The sequence below is a fragment of the Theropithecus gelada genome, chromosome X (assembly GCF_003255815.1).
Source record: "Theropithecus gelada isolate Dixy chromosome X, Tgel_1.0, whole genome shotgun sequence".
Lineage (NCBI taxonomy): Eukaryota > Metazoa > Chordata > Mammalia > Primates > Cercopithecidae > Theropithecus > Theropithecus gelada.
In genome coordinates this window covers 45,508,725-45,536,606 of record NC_037689.1, presented here as the reverse complement: position 1 = coordinate 45,536,606, position 27,882 = coordinate 45,508,725, and the positions used below count along the sequence as shown (strand labels likewise).

The following is a 27,882-nucleotide window of genomic DNA, read 5'->3' as shown; positions in this document are numbered from 1 at the left end:
TGAGCTGAGATCACGCCACTGCACTGTAGCCTGGGCGACAGAGTGAGACTCTGTCTCAAAAAAAAAAAAAAAAAAAAAATTTATTTGTCCCTGAATTATGTGAGAATAAGTCACTAACATGATGCCACATCACCCCCAAATATTTGAATATGTCTTTCCTACAAACAAGGGCATTCTTCTACATAACTACAAACAGTCATTAAAAATCAGGAAATTAACACTGATGTGTCATACTGTCTAATCCTCAGGTCCCATTCAACTTTTGTCAGTGGTCCTTCATAGCAGAAGGATCCAGTTCTGAATCATATGTTGATTTAATTGTCATGTCAGGACTAGTTCCTTAATCTTTGTTTGACTTTCGTGACTTTGACATGGTTCTTTTGTGTATTGTCCCTCAATTTGGGTCTGTGTGATGCTTCCTCGTGATTAGCTTTGGGATATGCATCTCTGGCAGGAATGTCACAGAAGGGATTCTCTGTTCTTATTGCATCCTATCAAGTGGTACATGGTTTTGATTTCTCGTTACTGATGATATCAGCTTTGCTTACTGGATGGCGATGATGTCTGCCACTCTTCTTCACTGTAAAGTTACTCTTTTCCCCTTCGTAATTAATAAGTACCTTATGTAGGGGAGGGGGCAGGTAACTTTGAGACCTTCATCAGACTTTCAATTCATTAGTTTTAAATCAGTATGGACTCAGGAATTCCTATGTTATTGAATGGACTATAATATGTTACTATCATCTATTTGATGCTCAGATGGTCCCAGGAGTGTCCCAGTCCCTTCAGGCTAGCTTCTGTGTGGTTTTCTTTGATGCGTCCCCATTGTTCTTTGAGCTCTTTCTCACTTTCTGGCACAATAAGATATTCTAGGCTCATCTTGTACTTTGCCCCAGTCCTAGAATCACCCACATCTCCAGGGAGCCCTTTTTTGAAATGCAGAATGATATTTTGAAGTGGAGGATGATATTTTGAAATGGAGAATGATATTTTGAAATGGAGGATGATATTTCGAAATGGAGATACGTGCGTTGGGAGTGGTCATTGCTCCTGGATATCACTGCTCCCGTACCCTCTTAGCAGAGGAGCTGGGAAATACATGTGCATATACATACATATATGTTATTTCTAAATCTTTGTACAGATGTATGTACGAAAACCATGGGATTGCACTGATAGCTCCGATTCCAGTTCAGCCACCACGGGGTTCATTCTCATTTTCTTCCTTTCCATATTTGTATTCCCTTCTCCAACTGGCTCCATTCTCCTTCATATATTGACTTATTTAATCAGTTCCCCTGTATGTGACCAGTTTCCTATGGCTGCCACCCCTCATGCTCCCCTCACCTCACCTGGGCTCTGGTACCACGGATGCTCCCCTCACCTCACCTGGGCTCTGGTACCCCACACCAGGTCCCCCCCGCAGGCTCACCCACTTCACTGTGCTCAAGCTGTGACACGCTCTGCCATCACTCTTGCAGCCCCTCTGCAAGGATGTCCTCCTCACCCTGCTCAGATGCCAGCCCCCTACTCTAGGCTACCTTACTTGCTCCCACCTAATGATATTTGGGCTGAATGGTTGGGAAAGGGTCTGAAGAAAGGTTCTAATATATTTTTAAAAAACTATTAAACTATTTTTTTTAATAGAGATGGGGTCTTCCTGTGTTGCCCAGGTTTTTCTTGAACTCCTGGGTTCAAAGGATCCTCTTTCCTCAGCCTCCCAAAGTTCTGGGATTACAGGTGTGAGCCGCCATGCCTGGCCTTTTTTTTTCTTTTTCTTTTTTTTTTGAGACAGAGTCTCACTCTTGTTGCCCAGCCTGGAGTGCAGTGGTCTGATCTTGGCTCACTGCAACCTCCACCTCCTGGGTTCAGGCGATTCTCCTGCCTCAGCCTCCTGAATAGGTGGGATTACAGGTGCCCACCATCACATCTGGCTAATTTTTGTATTTTTAATAGAGATGGGGTTTCACCATGTTGGCCAGTCTGGTCTCGAACTCCTGACCTCAGGTGATCTGCACGCCTCAGCCTCCCAAAGTGCTGGGGTTGCAGCTGTGAGCCGCCATGCCCGGCTCTGACTTTTAAAATATAGATATAAGCTTGTTGTTAAGCTTACACCTAGCAACTACTTTTCTCTAGATTAAATGAACCCAGTTAAAAATTCATGGCTGGGCACAGTGGCTCACACCTATAATCCTTGCACTTTGGGAGATCGAGGCAGGAGGATCGCTTGAGGCCAAGACTTTGAGACCAGCCTGGGAAACAGTGAGTCCCCATCTCTACAAAAACCAAAAAAGTAACTGGGTGTGGTGGCATGCACTAGTAGTTCCAGCTACTCAGGAGACTGAGGCGGGAGGGTTGCTTCAGCCCAGGAAGTCGAGGCTGCAGTGAGCTGTGGTGACACCACTGCACTACATCCTGGTTGACTTTGGTTTGCTTAGGTGTCCGTATATACACAAACTCCCCTGCCACCACTACCCTCTTTCTTGCTCATTAACTGCTATTGATGGCCAGTCTCTTTTTTTTTTTTTTTTTTGAGACGGAGTCTCGCTCTGTCCCCCAGGCTGGAGTGCAGTGGCGCGATCGCGGCTCACTGCAAGCTCTGCCTCCCGGGTTCACGCCATTCTCCTGCCTCAGCCTCCTGAGTAGCTGGGACTACAGGCGCCCGCCACCTCGCCCGGCTAGTTTTTTGTATTTTTAGTAGAGACGGAGTTTCACCATGGTCTCGATCTCCTGACCTCGTGATCCGCCCGCCTTGGCCTTCCAAAGTGCTGGAATTGCAGGCGTGAGCCACTGCACCCGGCCTGGCCAGTCTCTTTAACCTGTTCACTTGATTCTATTCCTTCTATTTCTTCAAGGAACTGCCTTATCACTTAGCTTTCTCCATCATTTCCTGAGCCTTTTCTCAACTTCACTTTTCCCTCAAGTTATAAACATATTCAAGCTTCTTCCATCTTAAAATGAAAAATAGACCGGTCAGGGTGACTCATGCCTGTAATCCCAGCACTTTGGGAAGCCGAGGTGGGTGGATCACTTGAGGCCAGGAGTTCGAGACCAGCCTGGCCAACATGGTGAAACCACATCTCTACTAAAACTACAAAAAGTAGCCGGGCATGGTGGCGCGTGCCTGTAATCCCAGCTACTCGGGAGGCTGAGGCACGAGAACTGCTTGAACCTGGGACGCGGAGGTTGCAGTGAGCTGAGATTGTGCCACTGTACTTCAGCCTGGACAACAGAGCGAGACTCTGTCTCAAAAACACAAAAATTAGCCGGGTATAGTGGCGTGTGCCTGTAGTCCCAGCTACTCGGGAGGTTGAGGCAGGAGAATGGCTTGAACCCGGGAGGTAGAGGCTGCAGTGAACTGAGGGCACCACTGCACTCCAGCCTGGGTGACAGAGTGAGACTCTGTCTCAAAAAAAAAAAAAAAAAAAAAAAAAAAAAGATAAGTAAAAAATCCTCTTTTCTTATAACACCTCACACTTTCTTCCTTACTTCATAGCTCACTTTCTGAAAAGAACTGGGAAAATCACCTGCTCTCATTGCCTCTGTATGCTAACTTCCTGTTATTAAATATTTGCCGGTCTGCTGGGTTCTGGCTTCTGCTCCTCCACGCCATTGAATCTGCTCTTGCCAAGCTCGCCATTGGCTCCTTTACTGCACAATTGAATGGATGCTTTTCAGGGTTGACCTGACCCCTTTGTGGCTTCTTATATCGTCCAGTCCACCCTTGGGCTTTGGTGACATTTCCTTCTGCTTCTGTGGCTGCTCTTTTGTAGTCCCCTTTGTAGGTTCCTCTTTTTCTGTTGATCCCTTAAATGTAAGTTATCCCCAGGGTTTTGTCTTCTGCTCTTTCAAAAAGTGATTATTTTTTGAATTCATTTTATTTTATTTTGTTTATTTTGTTTTGAGCCAGAGTTTCGCTCTTGTTGCCCAGGCTGGAGTGCAGTGGCGCAATCTCAGCTCACTGCATCCTCCACCTCCCAGGTTCAAGTGATTCTCCTGCCTCAGCCTCCCAAGTAACTGGGATTACAGGCACCCACCACCACGCCCGGCTGATTTTTTGTATCTTTAGTAGAGACGGGGTTTCACCATGTTGGTCAGGCTGGTCTCGAACTCCTGACCTCAGGTGATCCACTTGCCTTGGCCTCCCAAAGTGCTGGGATTACAGGCATGAGCCACTGCGCCCGGCCTTTTGAATTTTATAATTTGTTCATATTAATTAAATTTTAAGGCATTTTAAAATTTAACAATGAAAATAGTTAAATCTTTTAAAGTTATTTATATAGGTTTTGAGACAGAGTTTCACTCTGTCACCCAGGCTGGAGTGCAGTGGCGTGATCACAGCTCACTGTAGCTTCGACCTCCTGGCTCAAGCAGTCCTCCTGCCTTAGCCTCCTGAGTGGCTGGGACTACGGGTGCACACCACCATGCCCGGCTAATTTTTTTGATTTTTAGTAGAGACAAGGTCTGCCATGTTGCCCAGGCTGGTCCCAAACTCCTGGACTCAAGGGATATTCCCACTTTGGCCTCCCAAAGTGTTGGGATTACAGGCGTGAGCCACTGAGCCCAGCACTATTTTTTAAGTTGAGGTTAAAATATAAAATTTACCATCTTTATTTTTTATTTTCTATTTTATTTTTTTGAGACAGAGTCTTGCTCTGTCACCCCCCAGGCTGGAGTGCAGTGGCACCATCTCGGCTCACTGCAACCTCCGCCTCTCGAGTTCAAGCAATTCTCCTGCCTCAGCCTTCCAAGTAGCTGGGATTACAGGCATCTGCCACAACGCCTGGCTAATTTTTGTATTTTTAGTAGAGATGGGGTTTTGCCATGTTGGCCAGGCTGGTCTCAAACTTGTGACCTCAGGTGATCCCCCCACCTCGCCCTCCCAAAGTGCTGGGATTACAGGTGTGAGCCACCGCGCCTGGCCCATCTTTATCATTTTTAAGTGTATCGATCAGTGGTAAAAACTACATTTATATTACGTTTTCCTCCGTCTCTTCTCTACCCTTCCCTTCTGCCCTTTTTTGGGTTGACATTGCAGATTCTCTATAAACCCATCTACTCCCAGTGTTTCAGTTGCTATCAGTGTGCTGAATACTTACGAAGCTACATTTTCTGGCCTGTTTTTCTGAGTTTCAATCAGTTTTTCCTCTTAGCTACTAGATTTATTTTTCTTTTTTAGAGACAGTCTCGCTCTGTTGCCCAGACTGTAGTGCAGTGGTAAAATCATAGCCTACTGCAACCTTGAACTTGTAGGCTCAAGTGTTCCTTCTGCCTCAGCCTCCTGAGTAACTGGGACTATAGGCACACTGCACCATGCCTGGCTAATTTGTTTTGTTTTGTTTTGGAATAGGGTCTCACTCTGTCACCCAGGATGGAGTCCAATGGTACGATCACAGCTCACTGTATCCTCCACATCTCAGGCTCAAGCATCCTCCCATCTCAGCCTCTCAAGTAGCTGGGACCACAGGCACATGCCACCATGCCTGGCTAATTTTTGTATTTTACTGTAGAGACGGGATCTCACCATGTTGCCTGGGCTGGTCTGGAACTTCTGGGCTCAGGTGGTCCATCTACCTCTGTCTTCCAAAGTGCTGGGATTACAGGCTTGAGCCACCATGCCTGGCTTAATTTGTAAAGTTTTTTGTAGAGACAGGGGTCTCACTCTGTTGCCCAGGCTGGTCTCAAACTCTGGGCTCACGTGATCCTTCTGCTATGGCCCTCCAAAGCCCTAGGATTACAGGTGTGAACAACTGTGCCCTGCCCAATACCTTCATTTGGATGTGCCATAGGCTCTTCAAATTCAACACATTGAAAATGGCCCATTGTTTTCTTCCTATATTCTCTTTTTATTTTGAGACAGAGCCTTACTCTGTTGTTCAGGCTGGAGTGTAGCAGCATGATCATGGCTAACTACAGCCTTGACCTTCTGGGCTCAGGCAATCCTCTCACCTGTCTCCTGAGTAGTTGGGACTACAGGCATGTGCCACCACACCTGTCTAACTTTTGTGTTCTTGGTAGAGATGGAGTCTCTGCTGTGTTGCCTGGGCTGGTCTTGAACTCCTAGGCTCAAGTGATCCTCCTGCCTTGGCCTCTCAAAGTGTTGGGATTACAGGCATGAGCCACTGTACCCAGTCTGTGTTCTCTTTTTCAGTGACTAGTACACCATGCTTACCTATCCAAGCTAGAAAACTGAATTTATTCAAGTCTTGTCAGGTTTACCTTCTTCTTAACTCATAGTCTTTTCATTTCTACTCCTGTTGCCATAGGTTGGAGCCATCTGATTTCTTTGCTGGACAAAGACTTTTAAATGGAGTTTATTGCCTTTAGCCTGTCATTCCCCCAGTGCGTCCTTTAGTAGGTGCATAGATGGAAGGATTTACAGTTACTCAACAAATACTTATTGAGCCACATATCTTGTCCTGAGAGTTTGTGATACAAATTTGACTGGATCATAGGGGAAGCAGGGAGCCAATCAACATATAATTATACAATTTTTTTTTTTTTTAATTTTGAGACAGTCTCACTCTGTTGCCAGGCTGGAGTGCAGTGGTGCAATCTCGGCTGACTGCAACCTCTGCCTCCTGGGTTCAAGTGATTCTCCTGCCTCAGCCTCCTGAGTAACTGGGACGCCACCACGCCCGGCTAATTTTTGTATTTTTAGTAGAGACGGGGTTTCATCATGTTGGCCAGGATGGTCTCAATCTCTTGACCTCGTGATCCACCTGCCTCCGCCTCCCAAAGTGCTGGGATTACAGGCTGAGCCACCGCGCCCGGCCCAACATATAATTATACAACTTTAAATGAGTTGATATCTGTAAGGTGCATGAACCATGCTTGGCACATATAAATGCTTGTTAAAATATGGAAAGTATAGAGATAACCACAGGGTGGCATAGGAGCCAAGGGTGTTATGGGGAAGGAGGGATAACTGAGTGAAATAATTGTTTCATGATTAATTAGGACAGAGCCAGGGAGAAAACAGGTAGCCAAGTCCTTGTGATTTGTTTCTGTTTCCTGAAGATGTTTGATACTGTCAGACTCGTGCTGAGTTCCTATTCTGATTTTGGCACTGAGTCTCTGTGGAGTAGTAACAAGCTGCCTGGTGGGTCTGGGCTTGCTTCGGGCTTTGATTTCTTCACCAAATCTTAAAATTGAGGGGGCAGTCAGATTGGAGGATCTCCCAAATCCTTCAATTTATAAAAGTGTTTGGTCCTAGGATAAGATGATCAATGGAATATTGGGGGCTGGGTCTTCAAAAGGAGACAAGACTTTTAATGGATTCCAGGGAGTAAATTTGAAATGTTGGGAAATAATTCTGCCTTTTAAAAATTTGGTACACTCCTGTTTTCCTGCAGTTCTTACTTGTTACATGCACAACAAAATCCATTCAGCCAAGATGTCTCCTTTATCGATAGTTACAGCCCTGGTGGATAAGATTGGTAAGTGATATCATTTTCTATGCATACTTAGAATTCTTAGTAATTGCAAGATATTATTGAGATTACAGGAAGTCCTCTCCTTTTATGGGAATTTTTTTTTTTTTCTTTTTGAGACGGAGTTTTGTTCTTGTCACCCAGGCTGGAGTGCAATGGCACGATCTCGGCTTACTGCAACCTTCACCTCCCAGGTTCAAGCAATCCTCCTGCCTCAGCCTCCCGAGTAGCTGGGATTACAGGCGTGTGCCACCTCACCCAGCTGATTTTTGTATTTTTAGTAGAGATGGGATTACACCATGTCGGCCAGGCTGGTCTCAAACTCCTGACCTCAGGTGATCCACCTGCCTTGGCCTCCCAAAGTGCTGGGGTTACAGGCATGAGCCACCACACCCGGCCCTTTATGGGGAATTTTAATGTACATATGCATATGAAAATGTCTAGAATGCTATATACCAAGATATTTATTATAATTAAGTGGATTTTGCATGATTCCAGTTTTATTTTTTATATTCTTTGCTTTTTCTATGTTTTTCAAAAACACATGTAGATTTCTTCTGCGTGTCAAAAAAGTTATTTTAGTTTTGAAGACAAAAAAGAAATGTAGTGGAATTAGCCATAATTTCTAATTGTGCATATTTACAGAACAGAACATTTTTGGTATGATTTGGACCCCGATTAACTTCTGTTTTGCAGATATGTGTAAGAAGAGCTTGAGCCCAGAACAGGACATTAAGTTCAGTGGCCATGTTAGCTGGGTTGGGAAGACATCCATGGAAGTGAAGATGCAAATGTTCCAGGTAAATATGCGCCTGAAGATTGTCCACTGTTTACATAAAACCAGCTAGTCTCCATGCAGGAAAAGCTTATTCACCTATGTACAGGTATGTTGCTTACTGCTTCTAGAAAAACAGTTGAAAGCTCATGTCATATGGATGGTGGGTTATTAATATCCTCCTTGTGGACAAAGCTTGAAGTACTATTTGGTGTTTATGTTTAATATTTATTACTTTCTAATCATATACAGCTCCACGTTAAGGTGTTGATTTCTGGTTCTGCCCAGGATAATTTCACAGAAGTCTGTGTTATGGTAGGAGTGAATGGAATTGATTACTGTATTCATTTCCCAGGATTGCTGTACAGTTGGCCCTCTGTGTCTGTAGGTTTCACGTCCACAGATTCAACCAACCATGGATTGAAAATGTTTGGAAAAAAACAATGAAAAATAATATAAATAAAACACAATACAGTATAACAACCGTGTTTTTTAAAAAATAGAGATGGGGCTGGGTGCAGTGGCTCACGCCTGTAATCCCACCACTTTGGGAGGCTGAGGTGGGCAGATCACTTGAGGCCAGGAGTTTGAGACCAGCCTGGCCAACATGGTGAAACCCTGTCTCTATTTAAAAAACACAAAAATCAGCCAGGCATGTTGGTGCACGCCTGTAATCCCAGCTACTTAGGAGGCTGAGGGACGAGAACCACTTGAACCCAGGAGGTGGAGGTTGTAGTGAGCCGAGATTACGCCACTGCACTCCAGCCTGGGTGACAGAGTGAGACTCATCTCAAAAAAAGAAAAAAAAATAGAGAAATAGAGATGGAGTTTCGCCATGTTGCCCAGGCTGGTCTTGAACTTCCGGCCTCATGTGATCCTCCCACCTTAGCCTCCCAAAGTGCTGGGATTACAGGCATGAGCCACCATGGCTGGCCTTCAAACAGCTATCTATATGGCATTTATATTGTATTAGGTATTGTAAGTAATCCAGAGATGATTTAAAGTATACAGGAGGAGGTGCATAGGTTTTATGTAAATATGACACCATCTTATATAGGGGAGTTGAGCATCTGTGGATTTTGGTATTGGCGGGTGGTGGTGGGGAGTTCTGGAACCAATCCTGTGTGGATTCTAAGGGGCAGTGGTACCACAAAGTACCATAAACTGGTGGCATAAAACCAGAAAATTTATTGACTCATAGTTTGGAGGCTACTAATCCAAAATCAGGGTGTCAGCAGAGTCATGCTCCCTCTAAAACCTGTAAGAGAGAAACCTTCCTTGTCTGTTTCTTGCTTCTGGTGGTTTGCTGGCAATCCCTGGTGTTCCTTGACTTCCAGCTGTAGCACTTCATTCAGTCTCTGCCTCCGCCATCACATGGTGTTCTCTCGTGTGTCTGTCTCTCTGGTGTCTCTTGTCAGGGTGCCACTAATTATACTGGGTTAAGGGCCCACCCTACTCCAGCATGACCTCATTTTACCTAATTATGTCTGCAACGACCCTATTTCCAAATACAGTCACGTTCACAGTTACGGGGGTTAGGATTTCCACGTGTCTTTTTGGGGGACACAATTGGACCCTTAACAGTCATTTGAGCTATTACAGTAGTTAGGAACAGCTCATCTGATGAGTAAAACTCAGAATAGCTATTACAAACAAATGAAGAAATTTGGCAAGAAAAAGTACCTCAAAGAGGATAACAACACAGAAATAAAATGATTTAGTGTATGTCCAAGATTTCGTTGTGGAAAACTTATTTAAGAATGATTGGCCAGGCACGGTGGCTCATGCCTGTAATCCCAGTACTTTGGGAGGCCGAGGTGGGCGGATCACGAGGTCAGGAGATCGAGACCATCCTGGCTAACATAGTGAAACCCAGTCTCTACTAAAAATACAAAAAAGTTAGCTGGGTGTGGTGGCGGGCGCCTGTAGTCCCAGCTACTTGGGAGGCTGAAGCAGGAGGATGGCGTGAACCTGGGAGGCAGAGCTTGCAGTGAGCCGAGATCGCACCACTGCACTCCAGTCTGGGCAACAGAGCAAGACTCCATTTCAAAAAAAAAAAAATAAAAATTCTTGGTTAATTCCTAGTCTGCTCAGTGCCGTGCCATGCACAGCAGATTCCTGGCACAGGACCTGCCTTTTAGGGAATCTTGACAATTTGAATCTTGGACAAATAGTTTGAAAAAGTGATATAGGAATTATTGAGAGAGAATCAGTGGAAATCAGTGTCAGACAAGTAAACACTTTTGTTTTAAATTTGCATTCTTCACTGGCTGTTTGACTAATCACTTACGACTCGAGTGATCTTTTTTATTGCAGGGAAGTGATGTGGGGATAAGCACTCTACCTCTGGTTTGCATAGATTTAAGTTCTAATCCCAGCGCTGCTGCCTCCTAGTCATGTGGCTGTGGGGAAACCACCTCTCTGAGCCTCTGTGTTCTCCAATGTGACATGAAACTAGTAACAGAGCACCACCTTACATGGTTGTGGAAAGGGAAATTGGAAAAAACCCATTCATGTGAAGTACTTGCTACAGTGCCGATTACACAGTAACCACTGTTGGAAATTTTTTTTTTTTTTGAGACAGGGTCTCGTTCTGTCACCCAGGCTGGAGTGCAGTGGCATGATCTTGGCTCACTGCAGCCTCTGCCTCCCGGGTTCAAGCAATTCTTCTGTCTCAGCCTCCCTAGTAGCTGGGATTACAAGTGCACACCACCATGCCTGGCTAGTTTTTGTATTTTTTATAGAGACAGGGTTTCACCATGTTGGTCAGGCTGGTCTCGAACTCCTGACCTCAAGTGATCTGCCCGCCTCGGCCTCCCAAAGTGCTGGGATTACAGGCGTGGGCCACCGCCCCCAGCCTGGCAATAATATTAATTTATTATAAATACTGTTGAGGTGGCCTCAAATTTCTATTTTGGGCTTGACCTTCATACCCACTTTTCTGAGTGCTCCTTAATTTCTTCACCTAGACGTGCTGTTGCTACCTCAAGTTCCAATAAACAGTACGTTCCAAACTGAACGGCTCCAATTCTCATCCTCCTCCAGTCTCCCCTTTGCCAGCCTCCTGTTTCCTCCAGCTCCAGACCTTTGTGACAGCTTTAATTTTTCCCTTTCCCATGCAGCCTTTTGCCAGGTCTTGCAAATTCATCACCCACAGCAACTCACCAGAATTCTTTCTCCCCACATCCTTTTGGCCCTGTGTTTTATTCAGGTCCTCACTGCCTCTTATGTGAGTGCCTTAACGGTCTTTTAATTAACCTGACTTTCTCTAGCCTGGCCTCTCCCTGTTAATTTCATGCATTTTTACCGCGTAAGTCTTCCAAAGCTGATCTTGAATCAGGTCACTTCCCTTCTCAGAAACCTTCAGTGACCATTCATTATCTGTGGATTAAAGTCTAAACCCCTTTGACTGGCCCAGGCACAGCGGCTTACGGCTCCAATCCCAGGACTTTGGGAGGCCGAGGCAGGTGGATCTCTTGAGCTCAGGAGTTCAAGACCAGCCTGAGCAACATGGTGAAATCCTATCTCTACAAAAAGTACAAAAAATTGGCTGGGCATGGTGGCTCATGCCTGTAATTCCAACACTTTGGGAGTCCAAGGCAGGCGAATCATGAGGTCAGGAGTTTGAGACCAGCCTGGCCAATATGGTGAAACCCCATCTCTATTAAAAATACAAAAATTAGCTGGGGGTGGTGGCACGTGCCTGTAGTCCCAGCTACTAGGGAGGCTGAGGCAGAAGAATCACTTGAACCAGGGAGGCAGAGGTTTCAGTGAGCCGAGATTGTGCCACTGCATTCCAGCCTCGGCGACAGAGCGAGACTCAATCTCAAAAAAAAAAAAAAGTACAAAAAATTAGCTGGTGTAGTGGCATGCGCCTGTGATCCCAGCCACTTGGGAGGCTAAGGTGGGAGGATCACTTGAGGCTGGGAGTTGGAGGTTGCAGTGAGCTGAGATTGTGCCACTGTACTCCAACCTGGGTGACAGAGTGAGACCCCATCTCAAACAAAAAACAAAACTCCTTTGATTAATTAGGACCCAAGGGGCTTCATAAACTAGCCCCAGCCTATGTTTCCAACTATATTCCCTTTGGCTTATCTTTTATATACCTTCTTAATGCTCACCACTGGCCTTCAAGCATCGTAAGAATAGGGAGTTATTCATCTTTGCGTTCTAGTGCTTGGCACTAGTGGGTGTTCATGATAGTAAACCATAATTTACATATAGGTTGAACATTGCAACTCTGAAATCTGAAATGCTCCAAAATATGACTTTTTGAGCACTGACATGATGCCCAAAGGAAATGCTCGTTGGGTTTGGAATGTTCAACCTGTGAGTATTGAATGCAAACATTCCAAATCCAAAACTCCAAAATAGTCTGAAATACAGAACACTTCCGGTCCCAAGCATTTGGGATAAGGGATATTCAGCTGGGAGTGAGTGAATGAGTATCATTGCTGCTGCTTTTTCCTTTGCCTGAAATTCTCGTGCTCTGGCTTTGTATCCACATTCTCCCTGTGCTCCAGGATAACTTCATGCTCAATCCCTTTCCTTATTCTCCCATCATGTAACACCTGTTCCTTCCCCAGGCCTCCTTCCTCAATACCATCTCTCTGACTCACTCTCCTGGCACCTGCTAGTCTCCTACAGAGCTGTGCATGAACATTCTTTTCTCTTCCACTGTGGACTCTACTCCTCAACGATAGGACCTGGGTTTGAGTCACCTAGCTCACTTCCTGACATCCATTCATTTCACATTCATTTAGCAATCATTTATTGAGTGCCTGTCCTGTGCTAGACATACAGCAGTGAGCAAAACAGATAAAGTTCCATTCTCTTGGAGTTGATATTCTAGTAGTGCCTAGAACCTGCCTCCTTCATTCATTGGCAAATGCTGATCAGGTATCTGCTATCTGCCAGTCTTTGTGCTAAATACTAGGGGTATAACTGGAGGAAAATGGTCTTTGTCCTCCAGGAGCTCACGGTGCAGTAGGGAGACAGCCACATAAACAAATGATTATCATGTAGTATATTGTTATGTATTATTTTTCAACAGGGACACTGTTGGCATTTCTGGTGGAAGCATTCATTGTTCTGTAGGCCTGTCCCCTGCGTTATGAGGGATTTAGCTCCCTGGTTACCCCTCTCCACAGTAATGCCCCCCAAGTTATGTGACAACCAAAACCACTCTATTTTTCAAATGCCCCGCTATTAGAGTGATATCTACTTCTCTTACATTGAGAACCACTGTCAAGAGAGGACTCTTTCTATTAAGGGGGCTGAATGAAGGAGGGAAAGAAAATCTGGGGAATAGGGATGGGGGAGGGGAGGAGTGTCATGAAGAATGAGGCTGCTAAGGAAGGCATCAGGTAAAGATTTAGACAGGAGGCAGTCAATAGCCTGCTGTATCCCAGGACCTCTCGGTTGTTAGTTAGCTATGGCTAGAGAAAAAGGTGCAGGTATGAGCACAGTATTTGGTGAACAACTGGAGAAGAATCCTAGGCTCTGTTGTGGAGGGCTTTATATGCCACGCTAACAGGATTAGCCCAGGTGCTGGTGGAAGAAAAGAGGAACTATTGAAAGGTTTGAATAGGGCAAAGGCATAATGAGATTGGTGAGACTGTTCCTACAATTGAGGGGGAAGGTGATAAGGGCCTGAGTAGGTAGTAGTGATGAGGCTTGTATCATTTGTTGAGGAGGGAACCGAATATACTCTCAGGTTATAAATAGCTTCTGTCATTACTTTATGGTATGACTTTCCTGGAAGTACAGACTTCTAGGGGATAAAGAAACATCTTAAGGCCCAGGCATGGTGGCTCATGCCTGTAATCCCAGCATTTTGGGAGGCTGAGGCTGGCAGATTGCTTGAGTTCAGGAGGTCAAGACCAGCCTGGGTAACATGGCAAAACCCCATCTCTACAAAAATTAGCTGGGTGTGGTGATGCACGCCTGTGGTGTCAGCTACTCAGGAGGCTGAAGCGGGAGGATTACTTGAGCCCATGAGGTTGAGACTGCAGTGAGACATGATCACGCCACTGTACTCCAACCTGGGTGACAGAGTGAGACCCTCTTCCTGGGGATGGGGTGGGGGGGGGAGAAACATCTTAAAACCTCAGAGGCCTGTGCATTGTAAATACAGGTTGAGTATTCCTTATCTGAAATGCCTGGGACCAGAAGTGTTTCTGATTTCAGAATATTTGTATTTACTGGTCGAGCATTGCTAATCCCAGAGTTCAAAATCTTGAAATGCTCCTCCAATGAGCATTTTCTTTGAGTGTCATGTCAGTGCTTGAAAAGTTTTGGATTTTGGAGTATTTTTTATTTTTGGATTAGAGATACTCTACCTGCATTTAACTTAACCCACATAATCATCTTTGATTTTACCTCTTTTTGGGAGCTCCTGTGCCCAGCTATGGAGGCATAAACATGTGCTAGTGGTTGGCACACTGCAGTTCCCTGGAACATACTAGTGTTTGTGAGCATGATGGGAGGTCCGCTTGGGTAGGTGTGCCATCAGGAGGACAGGTACGCCCTGCAAGAAGCTCAGATTCTGAGGGAAGCAGGCAAATTAAACGCTTATGATACCCTCTGTGACCCTTGCCTTTGGGTCCCAGTCTTGCACAGTTCCAAACTCCATGCCAGCAGCCCATCTCACGCAGTGTACTGTTTGCATTTTGTTTGTTTTGTTTTGGAGATGGGATGTTTTCTGTCACCCGGGCTACAATGCAGGGGTGTGACCATAGCTCAGTGCATCCTCGAACTCCTGGGCTCAAGGGATCCTCCTGCCTCAGCTTCCCAACTAGCTGGTACTACAGGCATGCACCACCATGCCTGGCTAATTTTTAATTTTTATTTTTAGTTAGAGACCAGGTCTCGCTATGTTGCCTAGGTTGGTCTTGCACTCCTGGTCTCAGGCGATCTTCCCATCTAGGCCTCTCAAAATGCTGGGATTATAGGTGTGAGGTACCATGCCCAGACCCCTGTTTGAGCTTTGAGGTTTTTTTTCTCCTCTGCTAGGCCACAGGCTCCTATGTCATCCTGCCATTCCCAGAGCCTAGTGCTGTGCCTGGCTCAGGGTAGGCCCTTAGCAGATGATGGTTAATGAGCGTGCTTCTCCTCTTTTTCCAGTTTCAGGCTTTCTCTCTCCCTCTCTTTTCTTTTCTTTTCCTTTTTTTTTTTTTTTTGAGACGGAGGCCTGCAATCTCGGGTCACTGCAACCTTGGTCTCTTGGGTTCAAGCCGTTCTCATGCCTCAGTCTCCTGAGTAGCTGGGATTAGAGGCATGTGCCACCACACACTGCTAATTTCTGTATTATTTAGTAGAGACGGGGTTTTGCCATATTGACCAGGCTGGTCTCAAACTCCTGGCCTCAAGGGATCTCCCACCTTGGCCTCCCAAAGTGCTGGGATTATAGGCGTGAGCGACTGTGCAGGGCCAACATACATACTGTCTGTTAGAGTTGTGACAGGTCTTCCCGATCAATCTATTTCTCATATGTACATTTTCTTTCCTTTGTTCTTTAGTTACATGGTGATGAATTTTGTCCTGTTTTGGATGCAACATTTGTAATGGTGGCTCGTGATTCTGAAAATAAAGGGTAATTGCTATTTTTTCATAATTCTTTATTTTGAAGAATTTCAAAGATACATAAGCCTAGAGAGAAGATTATAATGAATGTCCATATACCTGTCATTTGGACTTTACAGTTTTAATTGCAATATTTTGGCCATTCTTGTTTCATCTGTTGTTTAAAGAAAATTTATATTTTAAGGCAAATCCCAGACATAATGACATTTCACTCTTAAATACTTTAGGCATCTTTTAAAAAATAAGAATATTCTCAGGCCAGGCGAGGTAGCTCATGCCTGTAATCCCAGCACTTTGGGAGGCCAAGGCTGGTGGATCACTTGAGGTCAGGAGTTTGAGATCAGCCTGGCCAACATGGTGAAACTCCACCTCTACTAAAAACACAAAAATCAGCTGGGCGTGGCGGCACGCGCCTATGATCCCAGCTACTGGGGAGGCTGAGGCACGAGAATCATTTGAATCCGGGAGGTGGAAGTTGCAGTGAGCCGAGATTGCACCATTGCACTCCAGCCTGGGCAACAGAGCGAGACTCTACCTCAAAATAACAACAACAAAAAGAGATGTTGCACAATTCTGTGAATACACTAAAAACCATTAAATTGTACACTTTCAATGGGTGAATTGTGTGGTATGCAAATTATACCTCAATAAAGCTGTTACCAAAAAAAAAAAAAAAAAAAAAACAGACTTACAGGCATAAAAATCAAATGTAATATGTGGACCATATTTGGATCCTGATTTGAACAAATCATTCAAAATATATTTGGAGAAAACTGGATATGAATTAATATTAGAATATATTAAGGACTTACTATTTTTGTTAGGCATGACAATAATAATGTAGTTACTTAAGAGAATATTATCCTTTTTTTTTTAGATGGAATTTTGCTCTTGTTGCCCAGGCTGGAGTGCAATGGCGGGATCTCGATTCACTGCAACCTCCGCCTCCCGGGTTTGAGCGATTCTCCTGCCTCAGCCTCCTGAGTAGCTGGGATTACAGGCGTGTGCCACTATGCCTGGCTAATTTTTAGTAGAGATGTGGGTTTCACCATGTTGCCCAGGCTGGTCTTGAACTCCTGACCTCAAGTGATCCACCCACCTCAGCCTCCCAAAGTGTTGATATTACAGGCGTGAGCCACCGCGCCCAGCTGAGTTGTGCAATCTCTTAAATCTTTTTTAATCCAGAACAGGTGTGTCTTCCCCTATTGCTTCTTATTCACTCGTTGAGAGGCTGGATCATTTGTTCTAAATAGTGTCCCACTTTCTGGATTTGTCTTATTGCTTTCTCATGGTGGTTGGTTGGTTTTTTGGTCTTGTTTTTCTCTATCCCTAGTAATTTCTCTAAACTGAAGTTAGATCTAAAGCCTTGTATTAGATTTTGGTTGAGCATATTTGGCGAGAGTACTACATAGGTGATGTTGTATATCTCATATCTCATGTTGCATCGTATCAGGAGGTACAAGTTGTCCCACTCACAGTGATGCTAAGATTGGTGTGGGGGTTCAAGCAGTTACAGCCTAATCTCTTTTTTGTGAAGTTCAGTTTTTCCTCTTCTGATCAGCAACAATCTACAGGGGTTTCCTTTGTCATCCTGCAAATAGCTGAGTTTCCCATCAGTCTTTTTCCAGCGCTTTTGACGTCCACTGCTGATCATTGCTTTAATTACTATCATGAGGCGGTTTAGAGTAATTCTCAAATTTTGTCATTCCTTCTACATTTATTAGCTGGAATTCTGTAAAGAAGAGCTTTCCCTTAACAACTAGGGCAATTGGGTTTGAAATGGAGAGTTAGGATCAATGCTTCATTCTTTTATTTACATGTTTTCAGAATAAGGAGTTGGTTCACTAGCTGGTGATGACATGCCTTTCCCAGTTTTTTAGCTTTTTAGAAAAGTATCATGTTTTTAAATTTCTTTTTGTTTTGTTTTGTTTTGTTTTTCTGTGTGTATGTGTTTTTGAGATGGAGTCTCGCTTGGTCACCCATGCTGGAGTGCAGTGGCGCGATCTCGGCTCACTGTAGCCTCTGTCTCCTGGGTTAAAGAGATTTGCCTGCCTCTGCCTCCCGAGTAGCTGGGACTGCAGGCATGCACCACTATGCTTGGCTGATTTGCTTTGTATTTATAGTAGAGACGGGGTTTCACCATGTTGGCCGGGCTGGCCTCAAACTCCTGACCTCAAGTGATCTGCCCACCTAGGCATTCCAAAGTGCTGAGATAACAGGCGTGAGCCATCACGCCCAGCCCCAGTTTTTTTTTTTGAGATGAGGTTTTGCTCTTCTGTCCAGGCTGGAGTGCAGTGTCATGAGCACTGCTCACTGCAGCCTGGGCCTCCTGTGCTCAAGCAATCCTTCTGCTTCAGCCTCCTGAGTAGCTGGGACCACAGGCGCATACCACCATGCCCAGCTAATTTTTTTTCTTTCTTTCTTTTTGAGATGGAGTTTCATTCTTGTTACCCAGGCTGGAGTGCAGTGGCACAATCTTGGCTCACTGCAACCTCCACCTCCCGGTCCAAGCGATTCTTTGGCTTCAGCCTCCTGAGTAGTTGCCAAGCTAATTTTTAAACCTTTTGTAGTGATGGGGTTTTGCCATGTTGGCCAGACTGATCTCAAAATCCTGAGCTCAAGTGATCTTCTCGCCTCGGCCTCCCAAAGTGCTAGGATTACAGGCGAGCCACTGTCCTGCCAGAACAGTATCGTTATGAATTCATGGTTTTAATATGTTTTATGTATTTCAATAAATTGCAGCCATCGTTTCTCTTGATGCTCCAAGTGTACCATCTTTGGGCAGTGGGAGTTCCTCTAAGCTGGCTCCTTTCCACCTGTCTCTTTGATACCTTCCTGCTCTCTGACACAAGATGTCTTGGGCTTATCTTACATATTTCCTGCCTCAGGCCTGGTGTCATCCATTTCTCCAAGTAGTTCTGGGGTTCCTTTTAGTGGGAACTGGTATTTAGACCTCAAAATCTGGGTACTAGAACAGTACATTGTTACTAGTTTGTTATTGTTTCTAGGCCTTTTCAGTGGACAGAGCTAGGATATATTTTAAACAAACAAAAAGCCTCATGAAGGCTGGGTGTGGTGGCTCATGCCTGTAATCCCAGCACTTTGGGAGGCCGTGGTGGGCAGATCACTTGAGCCCAGGAGTTTGAGACCAGCCTGGGCAACATGGCGAATCCCCATCTGTACTAAAAGTACAAAAAATTAGCCAGGTGTGGTAGCATGTGTCTGTAGTCCCAGACGATGTGGGAGGCTGAGGTGGGAGGATCACTTTAACCCAGGAAGCGGAGGTTGCAGTAAGCCAAGGTTGTACCACTGCACTCCAGCGTGGGCGACAGAGCAAGACCCTGCCTCAAAAAAAAGCCTCATGGTCATTTTCAAGTCAGATTTAACCATATAGACGTCAACTTACTTTACGTCATCTTTTTTCTCTTAAATTGAATTATTGGTTTCTAACAACAGTTACACCCAAACTGAGAAAAACTAATTGTGTGGGTAGAGCTGGGGTGGGAGGAATTGCTCTTTGCACAGGACAGAGTTCAGTGGCCTATGGGAAATCTCGTTTGTATTAGAAACTTGATTTAGGAGTCTGCAGTGAAAAATCTTTGCTGCTGCATGGAAAGCTGACTTGGAAAGTCAAATTAAGATAGGAAAATATGTTGGTCACTTAGTGATCTGAAGGAAGAATAACACCCATCTACTCTGGCCCTTCCTGCTAGCCCCAGCTGACCTGCTGTGGCCAGTGACTGGCCTGAGGCTTCTATTCAAGCACTGAGGCCATTGCTGCAAGTTTCACTCCCAGCTGATGCATGTCACTTTTCCAAGCTGTTGTTTCAATTCTTTTGTTTTTTTGTTTTCAAGACAGAGGTTGACTCTTGTTGCCCAGGCTGGAGTGCAATGGTGCAATCTCGGCTCACCGCAACCTCTGCCTCCTGGGTTCAAGTGATTCTCCTGCCTCAGCCTCCCTAGTAGCTGGGATTACAGGCACCCACCACCACACCCAGCTAATTTTTGTATTTTTAGTAGACATGGGGTTTCACTGCGTTGACCAGGCTGGTCTCGAACTCCTGACCTTAGGTGATCCACCTGCCTTGGCCTCCTGAAGTGCTGGGATTACAAGTGTGAGCCACTGCCCCCGGCCTGTTTCAATTATTTTGTTTCCATTGTTGTTTCATCAAATCTTTCGATTCTACCATGGTGAAGTATTATCCCTTTTCCCTTATTTTTTATTTCAAGAAATTTGATGCTTACAGAAAAGTAGAAAGAATAATGCAACAAACAAATGCCTTTCACCTAAATTGTATTACATTTGCGTTATTCTCTTAACCTCTCTCTATAAATACACATATTTACATATTTATTCCCATGAATCATTGGAAAGTAAGTTTGAGACTGCTTCACCCATTCAGGAGTTCAGCGTCTATTTCCTAAGAACCAGGTATTTCTGCATAACCTCAATGCCTTTATTATATCTGAGAAATTTAACAGTGATGCAATTATTTAATATGTGATCCGTATTCAGATTTCACCAGTTGTCCCTAAAATGTCCTTTATAGCTATCTCCCCGATTCAGGACCCAATCCATCAAGGATTATATATTGCATTTGGTTATCCTGTTTCTTTTGAATAGTCTCTATGCCATTTGCTGTCTTTCAAAAATTGATATTTTTAAAGAGTCCAAGCCAGTTTTCCTTTCCCTTTTCTTCTTTCTTTTTTTGAGACAGAGTTTCGCTCTTGTTGCCCAGGCTGGAGTGCAGTAGCACGATCTCGGCTCACCACAACCTCCGCCTCCCAGGTTCAAGCAATTCTCCTGTCTCAGCCTCCCGAGTAACTGGGATTATAGGCATGTGCCACCACGCCCGGCTTAATTTTGTGTTTTTAGTAGAAACCAGATTTCTCCATGTTGGTCAGGCTGGTCTGGAACTCCCAACCTCAGGTGATCCGCCCAGCTTGGCCTCACAAAGTGCTGGGATTACAGACGTGAGCCACCATGCCTGGCCTAAAGCCAGTTTTCTTGTGGAATGTTCTACAACCTATATTTGACTATTTCCTCATGATTAGAATCAGGTTAAACATTTCGCAATTGCCATTATCCTTTTTATAATGTGAAGTTTCTAGTGTGCAATTAAGGCTGTAACCGTAAGGCTTCCCTAATTGTTCCAGCGTTCACGTGTAAGGCAAGCAGTAAGCACTACCCAAAATGAAAAGCAGATTCTTTAAAACTAGTAGGTGATTAGTAAAACTAGTAGGTGATTAGATGAACTAGTAAGTTCATCTTCAAGTTTTATTAGATAATGGCGTATCTTAAATTATATATATTTTTTTCTTCTTTTTAGGCCGGCATTTGTAAATCCACTCATCCTTGAAAGCCCAGAGGAAGAGGAGCTCTTTAGACAAGGAGAATGTACATTAATTTGTTTATAATAAAATAAATTTGAAAAGCACATTAATTACACTGAAGAAGAGATTATTTAAGATTTTATATGGGTTCTTCATACCAGTCAAATGTCTTTTGTTTGTTTGTTTGTTTTTTTTTGAGATGGAGTCTCTCTGTGTCGCTAGGCTGGAGTGCAGTGGTACCATCTCGGCTCACTGCACCCTCTGCCTCCTGGGTTCAAGTGATTCTTCTGCCTCAGCCTCCCGAGTAGCTGGGACTACAGGTGTGTGCCACCACACCCAGCTAATTTTTGTATTTTTAGTAGAGATGGGGTTTCCCCATGTTGGCCAGGATGGTCTCGATCTCCTGACCTTGTGATCTGCCTGCCTTGGCCTCCCAAAGTGTTGGGATTACAAGCGTGAGTCACTGTGCCTGACCCAAATGTCTTATTCATACCAATAATTTATTGAAATTAAAAATATGCTATTCTTTGTTCTTTGGAGTCCTTTGAATGATTTTATTGATCAGACAATATTTACTAAGTGAAGTAATTTGTTATCTCAGTTTTTTTTTTTTTGTTTTTTTTTTGTTTTTTTTTTTTTAAAAGACGGGTTTTTGCTCTGTTGCCCAGGCTGGAGTTGGGCTTGGGTCCAGGAGTTTGAGGCTGCAATGAACTATATTGTAGCCTCGACCTCCTGGGCCCAAGCTATCCACCACCTCAGCCTCCCGAGTAGCTAGGACTATAGGCACATGCCACCATGCCTGGCTAATTAAATTTTTTTTTTTTTTTGTAGAGACAGGGGTCTCACTATGTTGCCCAGGCTGGTCTTGAACTCCTGGGCTCAAGCGATCCTCCTGCCTCAGCCTCCCAAAGTGTTGGGATTACAGGCATGAGCCACTGCACCTGGCCTGTTTTCTCCGTTTTAATGAAGTGAGAAATGCATCTTGATGGGATAACTGCAGGTCAGAGCTCTGGATCAGGATGATATCAAGTGATCTCACACTGAACCAATATAATTTCCACGTGGAACCAAAGACTCACTGGGAGTTTTATGTGGCCTCTGCAGTTTTCTCTTGGATATGTGTATAATTTTCAGTGAGATTTTGAATGGCACCCCAGGTCAGAACGCCCTGTGCTGTAGTGTGACCCTCCTGATCCTGATCATTGCTCCTTATTCTCCCATGTTTCAGTGAACAAGGGGAGAAGAATTGCCTTCAGTTCCACGTCGTTACTGAAAATGGCCCCCAGCGCTGAGGAGAGGACCACCATACATGAGATGTTTCTCAGCACACTGGATCCAAAGTAAGGATGGTGAGATTCCACGTTGGAAAAACATTTAAACCTTGGCCTTTTTTTTTTTTTTTTTGAGACACAGTTTCTTTCTTGCTACCCAGGCCGGAATGCAATGGCATGATCTCAGCTCACCACAACCTCTGCCTCCTGGGTTCAAGCAATTCTCCTGCCTCAGCCTCTGAGTGGCTGGGATTACAGGCATGGACCTCCACGCCTGGCTAATTTTGTATTTTTAGTAGAGATGGGGTTTTTCCACATTGGTCAGGCTGCCTGCCTCGGCCTCCCAAACTGCTGGGATTACAGGCGTGAGCCACCACACCCGATCTTTTTTTTTTTTTTTTGAGACAGAGTCTTACCCTGCCACCCAGGCTGGAATGCAGTGGCATGATCTTGGCTCACTACAACCTCTGCCTCCCGGGTTCAAGCAATTCTCCCATCTCAGCCTCCCAAGTAGGTGGGATTACGGGTGCCTGTCACCACGCCCAGCTAATTTTTTTTTTTTGTATTTTTAGTAGAGATGGGGGTTTCACCATGTTGGCCAGGCTGGTCTCAAGCTCCTGACCTCAGGTGATCTGCCAGCCTCGGCCTCCCAAAGTGCTGGGATTACAGGCATGAGCCACCGTGCCTGGCCTAAACCTTGGCCTTCTTTAGAGCCACAATTGTCTGAGTGTATTGGGAGTGACTTGCAAATGTTTTTACTTTTCAACAAGAGAACCATGGCATTAACAGGGTTTAATAAATATTCATTTGTATAGGACTATAAGTTTTCGGAGTCGAGTTTTGCCCCCTAATGCGGTGTGGATGGAGAATTCAAAACTGAAGAGTTTGGAAATTTGCCACCCTCAGGTATTATAATTTAGTGAGAAATCTGAATAGGATAGCTTCCATTCATGATATTTGTCCAAGATTTGACACACCTTTAAACTGGCCTTTGTCCTGTGGCATTGTTAATTCCTCTGTTCTGTATACAAAGGTGGCCATAAGTTTGTATTCATTGATATTTATTTATGTCCTGTAGGAGCGGAACATTTTCAATCGGATCTTTGGTGGTTTCCTTATGAGGAAAGCATATGAACTTGGGTGGGCTACTGCCTGTAGCTTCGGGTGAGTTCTATGTAAGGCAGTCTTAACTTCTGAGAAGCAATTTATATCACCCCACTGAAATGAAACATTTCAGACCAGTCTGGGTGTGTGTGGGAATATGTTATGTTTTTAAATGAATACCACACTGATACCAGCTGAGTTTGATCTTCATTTTAGAAGGTTGTTTCTGACTTTGTAAGTTCATACATTTGAAAAACCACTGAGAAAATACAGTGATGATATGTAGGAGGGAAAAGATACAGTTATTTTGGCCCTAATCTGCTCACGATGGCATCTCTTACCATTCCTCACTGGTAGGATCTTTTCCCCCTTGTCTAAGTTTATTCTTCATTCATTGTTATTTTGCTTCAGCTAGTTGTTAGGGAAAAAAATTGAGATCATCTGAATTTTGTAGTATACCCCAAATTCTGTCTTTCCCCCCAATAGTGGTTCTCGACCGTTTGTGGTAGCAGTAGATGACATCATGTTTCAGAAACCTGTTGAGGTTGGCTCATTGCTCTTTCTTTCTTCGCAGGTAGGTGTGTGATGAGAGTTGACATACAACTTTTTTTTTCATTTGAGCCTAGAAGTTTCTATATCCAAAAGCCACTGTTTTCTCTTATGACTGTCTTTTTCCGCTTCCTAATGCAGTTGACTGACTATAGTGTCTATAATCTGTTAGGTATGCTTTACTCAGAATAATTACATTCAAGTCAGAGTACACAGTGAAGTGGCGTCCCTGCAGGAGAAGGAGCATACAACCACCAATGTCTTTCATTTCACGTTCATGTCAGAAAAAGAAGTGCCATTGGTTTTCCCCAAAACATATGGAGGTAAATAGTGATTATTGCTTGTCCCTAACAAAGGGAAGAACTTCTAAGGACATTTTTCTCCTTTTGAATTGTAGGAAGTGTATTGATGCCTGTCAGCACAAGAGCATGTCTTTAGGAGATTTTGCTTTTGAGATTTGGCAGCCCTGAAGACCAAAGATGCCTGTGGCCCCCAGGCAGGCAAGCAGCCACTGGTAGTAAAAAACTGAACCAGCCAAAGGAAGGGGACAGGAGTCATGGCCTGCTCCTTTGGGAATGTGGCACACCCCTGGCCCAACAATGCATCTTGTTCTGTCCCAGTGTTCCCAAGTAGTCTTGTGTTTATATGGTGGCTTTCTAAGGTGTTACAAGTTTCTCCAGGGTTCTCTCTTGTGTTTCAGAGTCCATGTTGTACTTAGATGGGCAGCGGCATTTCAACTCCATGAGTGGCCCAGCGACCGTGAGAAAGGACTACCTTTGGAACCCTAGGAACACCACATTTGTTGAAAACTAGCACTCCACCCAGTGACGTGGTATCTAATGAAGACCTGATCGAGTGTATTGGTTTGAGTGTTGCATCTTATCCTCCATACAGGAGGAGGATGTATTCAGCCTTTAGGATGATCAGAAAAGCAGAAAGAGAGAGTGGCCAGATGGGGCTGAGGGGAGAAAGAATTATTAAACAATAAATACTTTCAAAACAATTTTTAAATTATGAACCTACCATGTTGCCTCCTATCTTCTAAAAAAACAAACAAAAAAAATTGAGAGACTGGGTGCGGTGGCTCATTCCTATAATCCCAGCACTTTGGGAGGCTGAGGCGGGTGGATCATGAGGGTCAGGAGATCAAGACCATCTTGGCCAACATGGTGAAACCCCATCTCTACTAAAAATACAAAAAATTAGCCGGGTATGGTGGTGTGTGCCTGTAGCCCCAGCTACTTGGGAGGATGAGGCAGGAGAATTGCTTGAACCCAGGAGGTGGAGGTTGCATTGAGCTGAGATCGCACCACTGCACTCCAGCCTGGGCGACAGAATGAGACTCTGTCTCAAAAATAAATAATTGAGGATACCATTGGATTCATTCTTTTCTTACACATGTTGCAACTGTCAGTATACAAGGTTTCCTGCCAGGGTGTTTGGATGACATTCTTTAAACCTAACCAGTTTCTCTGTGCTGTCTAAATCCCATCAGCCATACATGATTCCTTTGCTTCCCTCTATTTCCCAACTTTTGTTGTCAGAGGGTAGATGAAAAGTTGGGGTGAAGGGATTTAACAAAAGATACTGCATCTGTAAAGATTTGTGGGAAGATTTGGGTCTGAAACCATACCATGAGGAGGTGTGTAGAGATGATCTAGATAAGGAAAAACACAGGACCATTTGGTCATTCTTTCATTCACCGGACAGCTATTTAGCACATTCTGCTGGTGGCTAGGCAGGATATATCTGATTTTAAAAATAGGAACCACAATAATAATAGCTGCTTACGTTTATGGAGCATTGCCATGTGCTAGGTAGGCACCATCCTCAGCACTTGGCAGGTCTGAGCTCCTTTATTTCTTCCAATCAACACTATGAGGCACGTTCTGTAACGCCCTCTTAGGGTTAGGCCATTCAGGAAACTGAAGCACAAGAGAGCTTAAGTAACTTGCTCGAGGTCTGACGTGTAACATGTGGAGGTGCTGGGATTCAAAACCAGGCAATGTGGGTCCAGGGCACTCTTGACCAGTACCTGTACTGCTTTCAAGGAATAGAGCAAGAGAGGTCATACCTAATATCACAGTGTCACCTAGGAAGCCCAAGGGAGGCATTCCCGTTAATCTGCCTCCTAGGTGGCAGGGCGTGGTAGCTTATACTTGTAATCCCAGCACTTTGGAGGCCGAGGTGGATGGATCATGAGGTCAGGAGTTCAAGACCAGCCTGGCCAAGATGGTGAAACCCCGTTTCTACTAAAAATACAAAAATTAACCGAGCGTGGTGGGGGGTGCCTGTAATCCCAGCTACTCGGGAGGCTGAGGCAGAGAATTGCTTGAACCCGGGAGGCGGAGCTTGCAGTGAGCCGAGATTGTACCACTGCACTCCAGCCTGGGTGACAGAGCGAGACTCCATCTCAAAAAAAACAAAACCCCAAAAAAATCAGCCAAGACCGCTTCTTTTTCAACAGGAAGGTAACTTAGAAAAAAAAATAATCTCTGGGAAAAGTGCTCCCAAGAAGGAAGCAATATTTACTGTGGGTTCTACATTAGTGTTCACAAACTTGGCTCTGCCTCAGAATTAGGTGGAAAGCTTTTTTTTTTTAAGACAGAGTTTTACTCTGTCACCCTGGCTGGAGTGCAGTGGCACGATCTCAGCTCAATGCAACCTCTGCCTCCTGGGTTCAAGCAATTCTCCTGCCTCAGCCTCCTGAGTAGCTGGGATTACAGGTGTCCGCCCCCACGCCTGGCTAATTTTTGTATAGTAGAGACGAGGTTTCACCATGTTGGCCAGGCTGGTCTCGAATTCCTGACCTCAGGTGATCCACCTACCTTGGCCTCCCAAAGTGCTGGGATTACAGGTGTGAGCCACTGCACCCGGCCGGTGGAAAACATTTTTAACAAAAAATTTTTAGGCCAGGCACAGTGGTGGCTCATGCCTGTAATGTCAGCACTTTGGGAGACTGAGGTGGGAGGATCGCTTGAGACCAGCCTGGGAAACATAGTGAGACCCTGTCTCTACAAAAAGTTAAAAAATTATCCGAGCATGGTGGTGTGCACCTGTAGTCCCAGTTAGGAGGCTGAGGTGAGTGGACTGCTTGAGTCCAGGAGTTTGAATCTGCAGTGAGCTATGATCATACCACTGTACTCCAGCCTGAGTGACAGAGAAAGACCCTGTCTCAAACAATTTTTTATATTAGTTTATGTAATGTTTATTGAAATCACAGTGTCAACAAGCACCTCCAGCATGAAATAGTCACAGGAGCAAACACAACTATCTCTTGGAAGCATGCAGTTTGACTCATGGAATCAAGTATATGCTGTACTGTAATAACTTGTCTCTCCATGCTGGAATGCCATCCTGACTGAGATTTACCTGGCCCTTCAATACAGCATTTTGCATATCTACGTATGACATGATGGGGGGTGGCTAACGGGGAGGGATGCACCCTGGGGAGTTTTGTGAATGTGTTAAGTGGAGTTAAGAGACCTACTGCATGCTATTGTATAGATTATATATTATATATTTAACCATTTGCTGCTGTACACTGAAGCTTTTTCTAGTATTTCCTTTTTGCTATTATAAACAATGTTGCAGTAAATATCCTAAATACTCTAAAACATTTGACCCTTAAATTATTCTCTTTGGAAAAATATTAAATGAGATATTTAGGTCAAATAGTAGGCACACGTTGAAGGCTTTGAATATGTATTTCATGTGACCCTTCAGAACAGTTTCACACAATCACTGACACATTAGCAATTTCCCTGAACTTTGCCAATTTTTATCTTTTCTTTTAAAAATATCTTTGCCAGGATATGAACAGACAGTTCTC

General features: G+C 44.5%; 1 protein-coding gene across 3 annotated transcripts in view; it reads left to right on the top strand.

The window, feature by feature from the left end:
* The window catches only part of ACOT9 (acyl-CoA thioesterase 9), a 41,246-nt gene extending 13,579 nt beyond the window's left edge, over nucleotides 1-27,667 (top strand). For 2 of the 3 annotated variants that reach the window (XM_025373016.1, XM_025373015.1), the window contains 10 exons: nucleotides 7,356-7,439; nucleotides 8,130-8,233; nucleotides 15,729-15,802; nucleotides 21,123-21,190; nucleotides 22,355-22,466; nucleotides 23,213-23,303; nucleotides 23,476-23,561; nucleotides 23,988-24,075; nucleotides 24,223-24,373; nucleotides 24,751-25,073. In XM_025373016.1, coding sequence (XP_025228801.1) covers nucleotides 7,356-7,439; nucleotides 8,130-8,233; nucleotides 15,729-15,802; nucleotides 21,123-21,190; nucleotides 22,355-22,466; nucleotides 23,213-23,303; nucleotides 23,476-23,561; nucleotides 23,988-24,075; nucleotides 24,223-24,373; nucleotides 24,751-24,863 — 971 coding nt within the window. In that variant the 3' untranslated portion in view covers nucleotides 24,864-25,073. Of the gene's footprint in view, nucleotides 1-7,355; nucleotides 7,440-8,129; nucleotides 8,234-15,728; nucleotides 15,803-21,122; nucleotides 21,191-22,354; nucleotides 22,467-23,212; nucleotides 23,304-23,475; nucleotides 23,562-23,987; nucleotides 24,076-24,222; nucleotides 24,374-24,750 lie in introns of all 3 variants that reach the window. The other variant, XM_025373017.1, reaches the window with a different exon arrangement.
* Nucleotides 27,668-27,882: the final 215 nt, after the last annotated feature.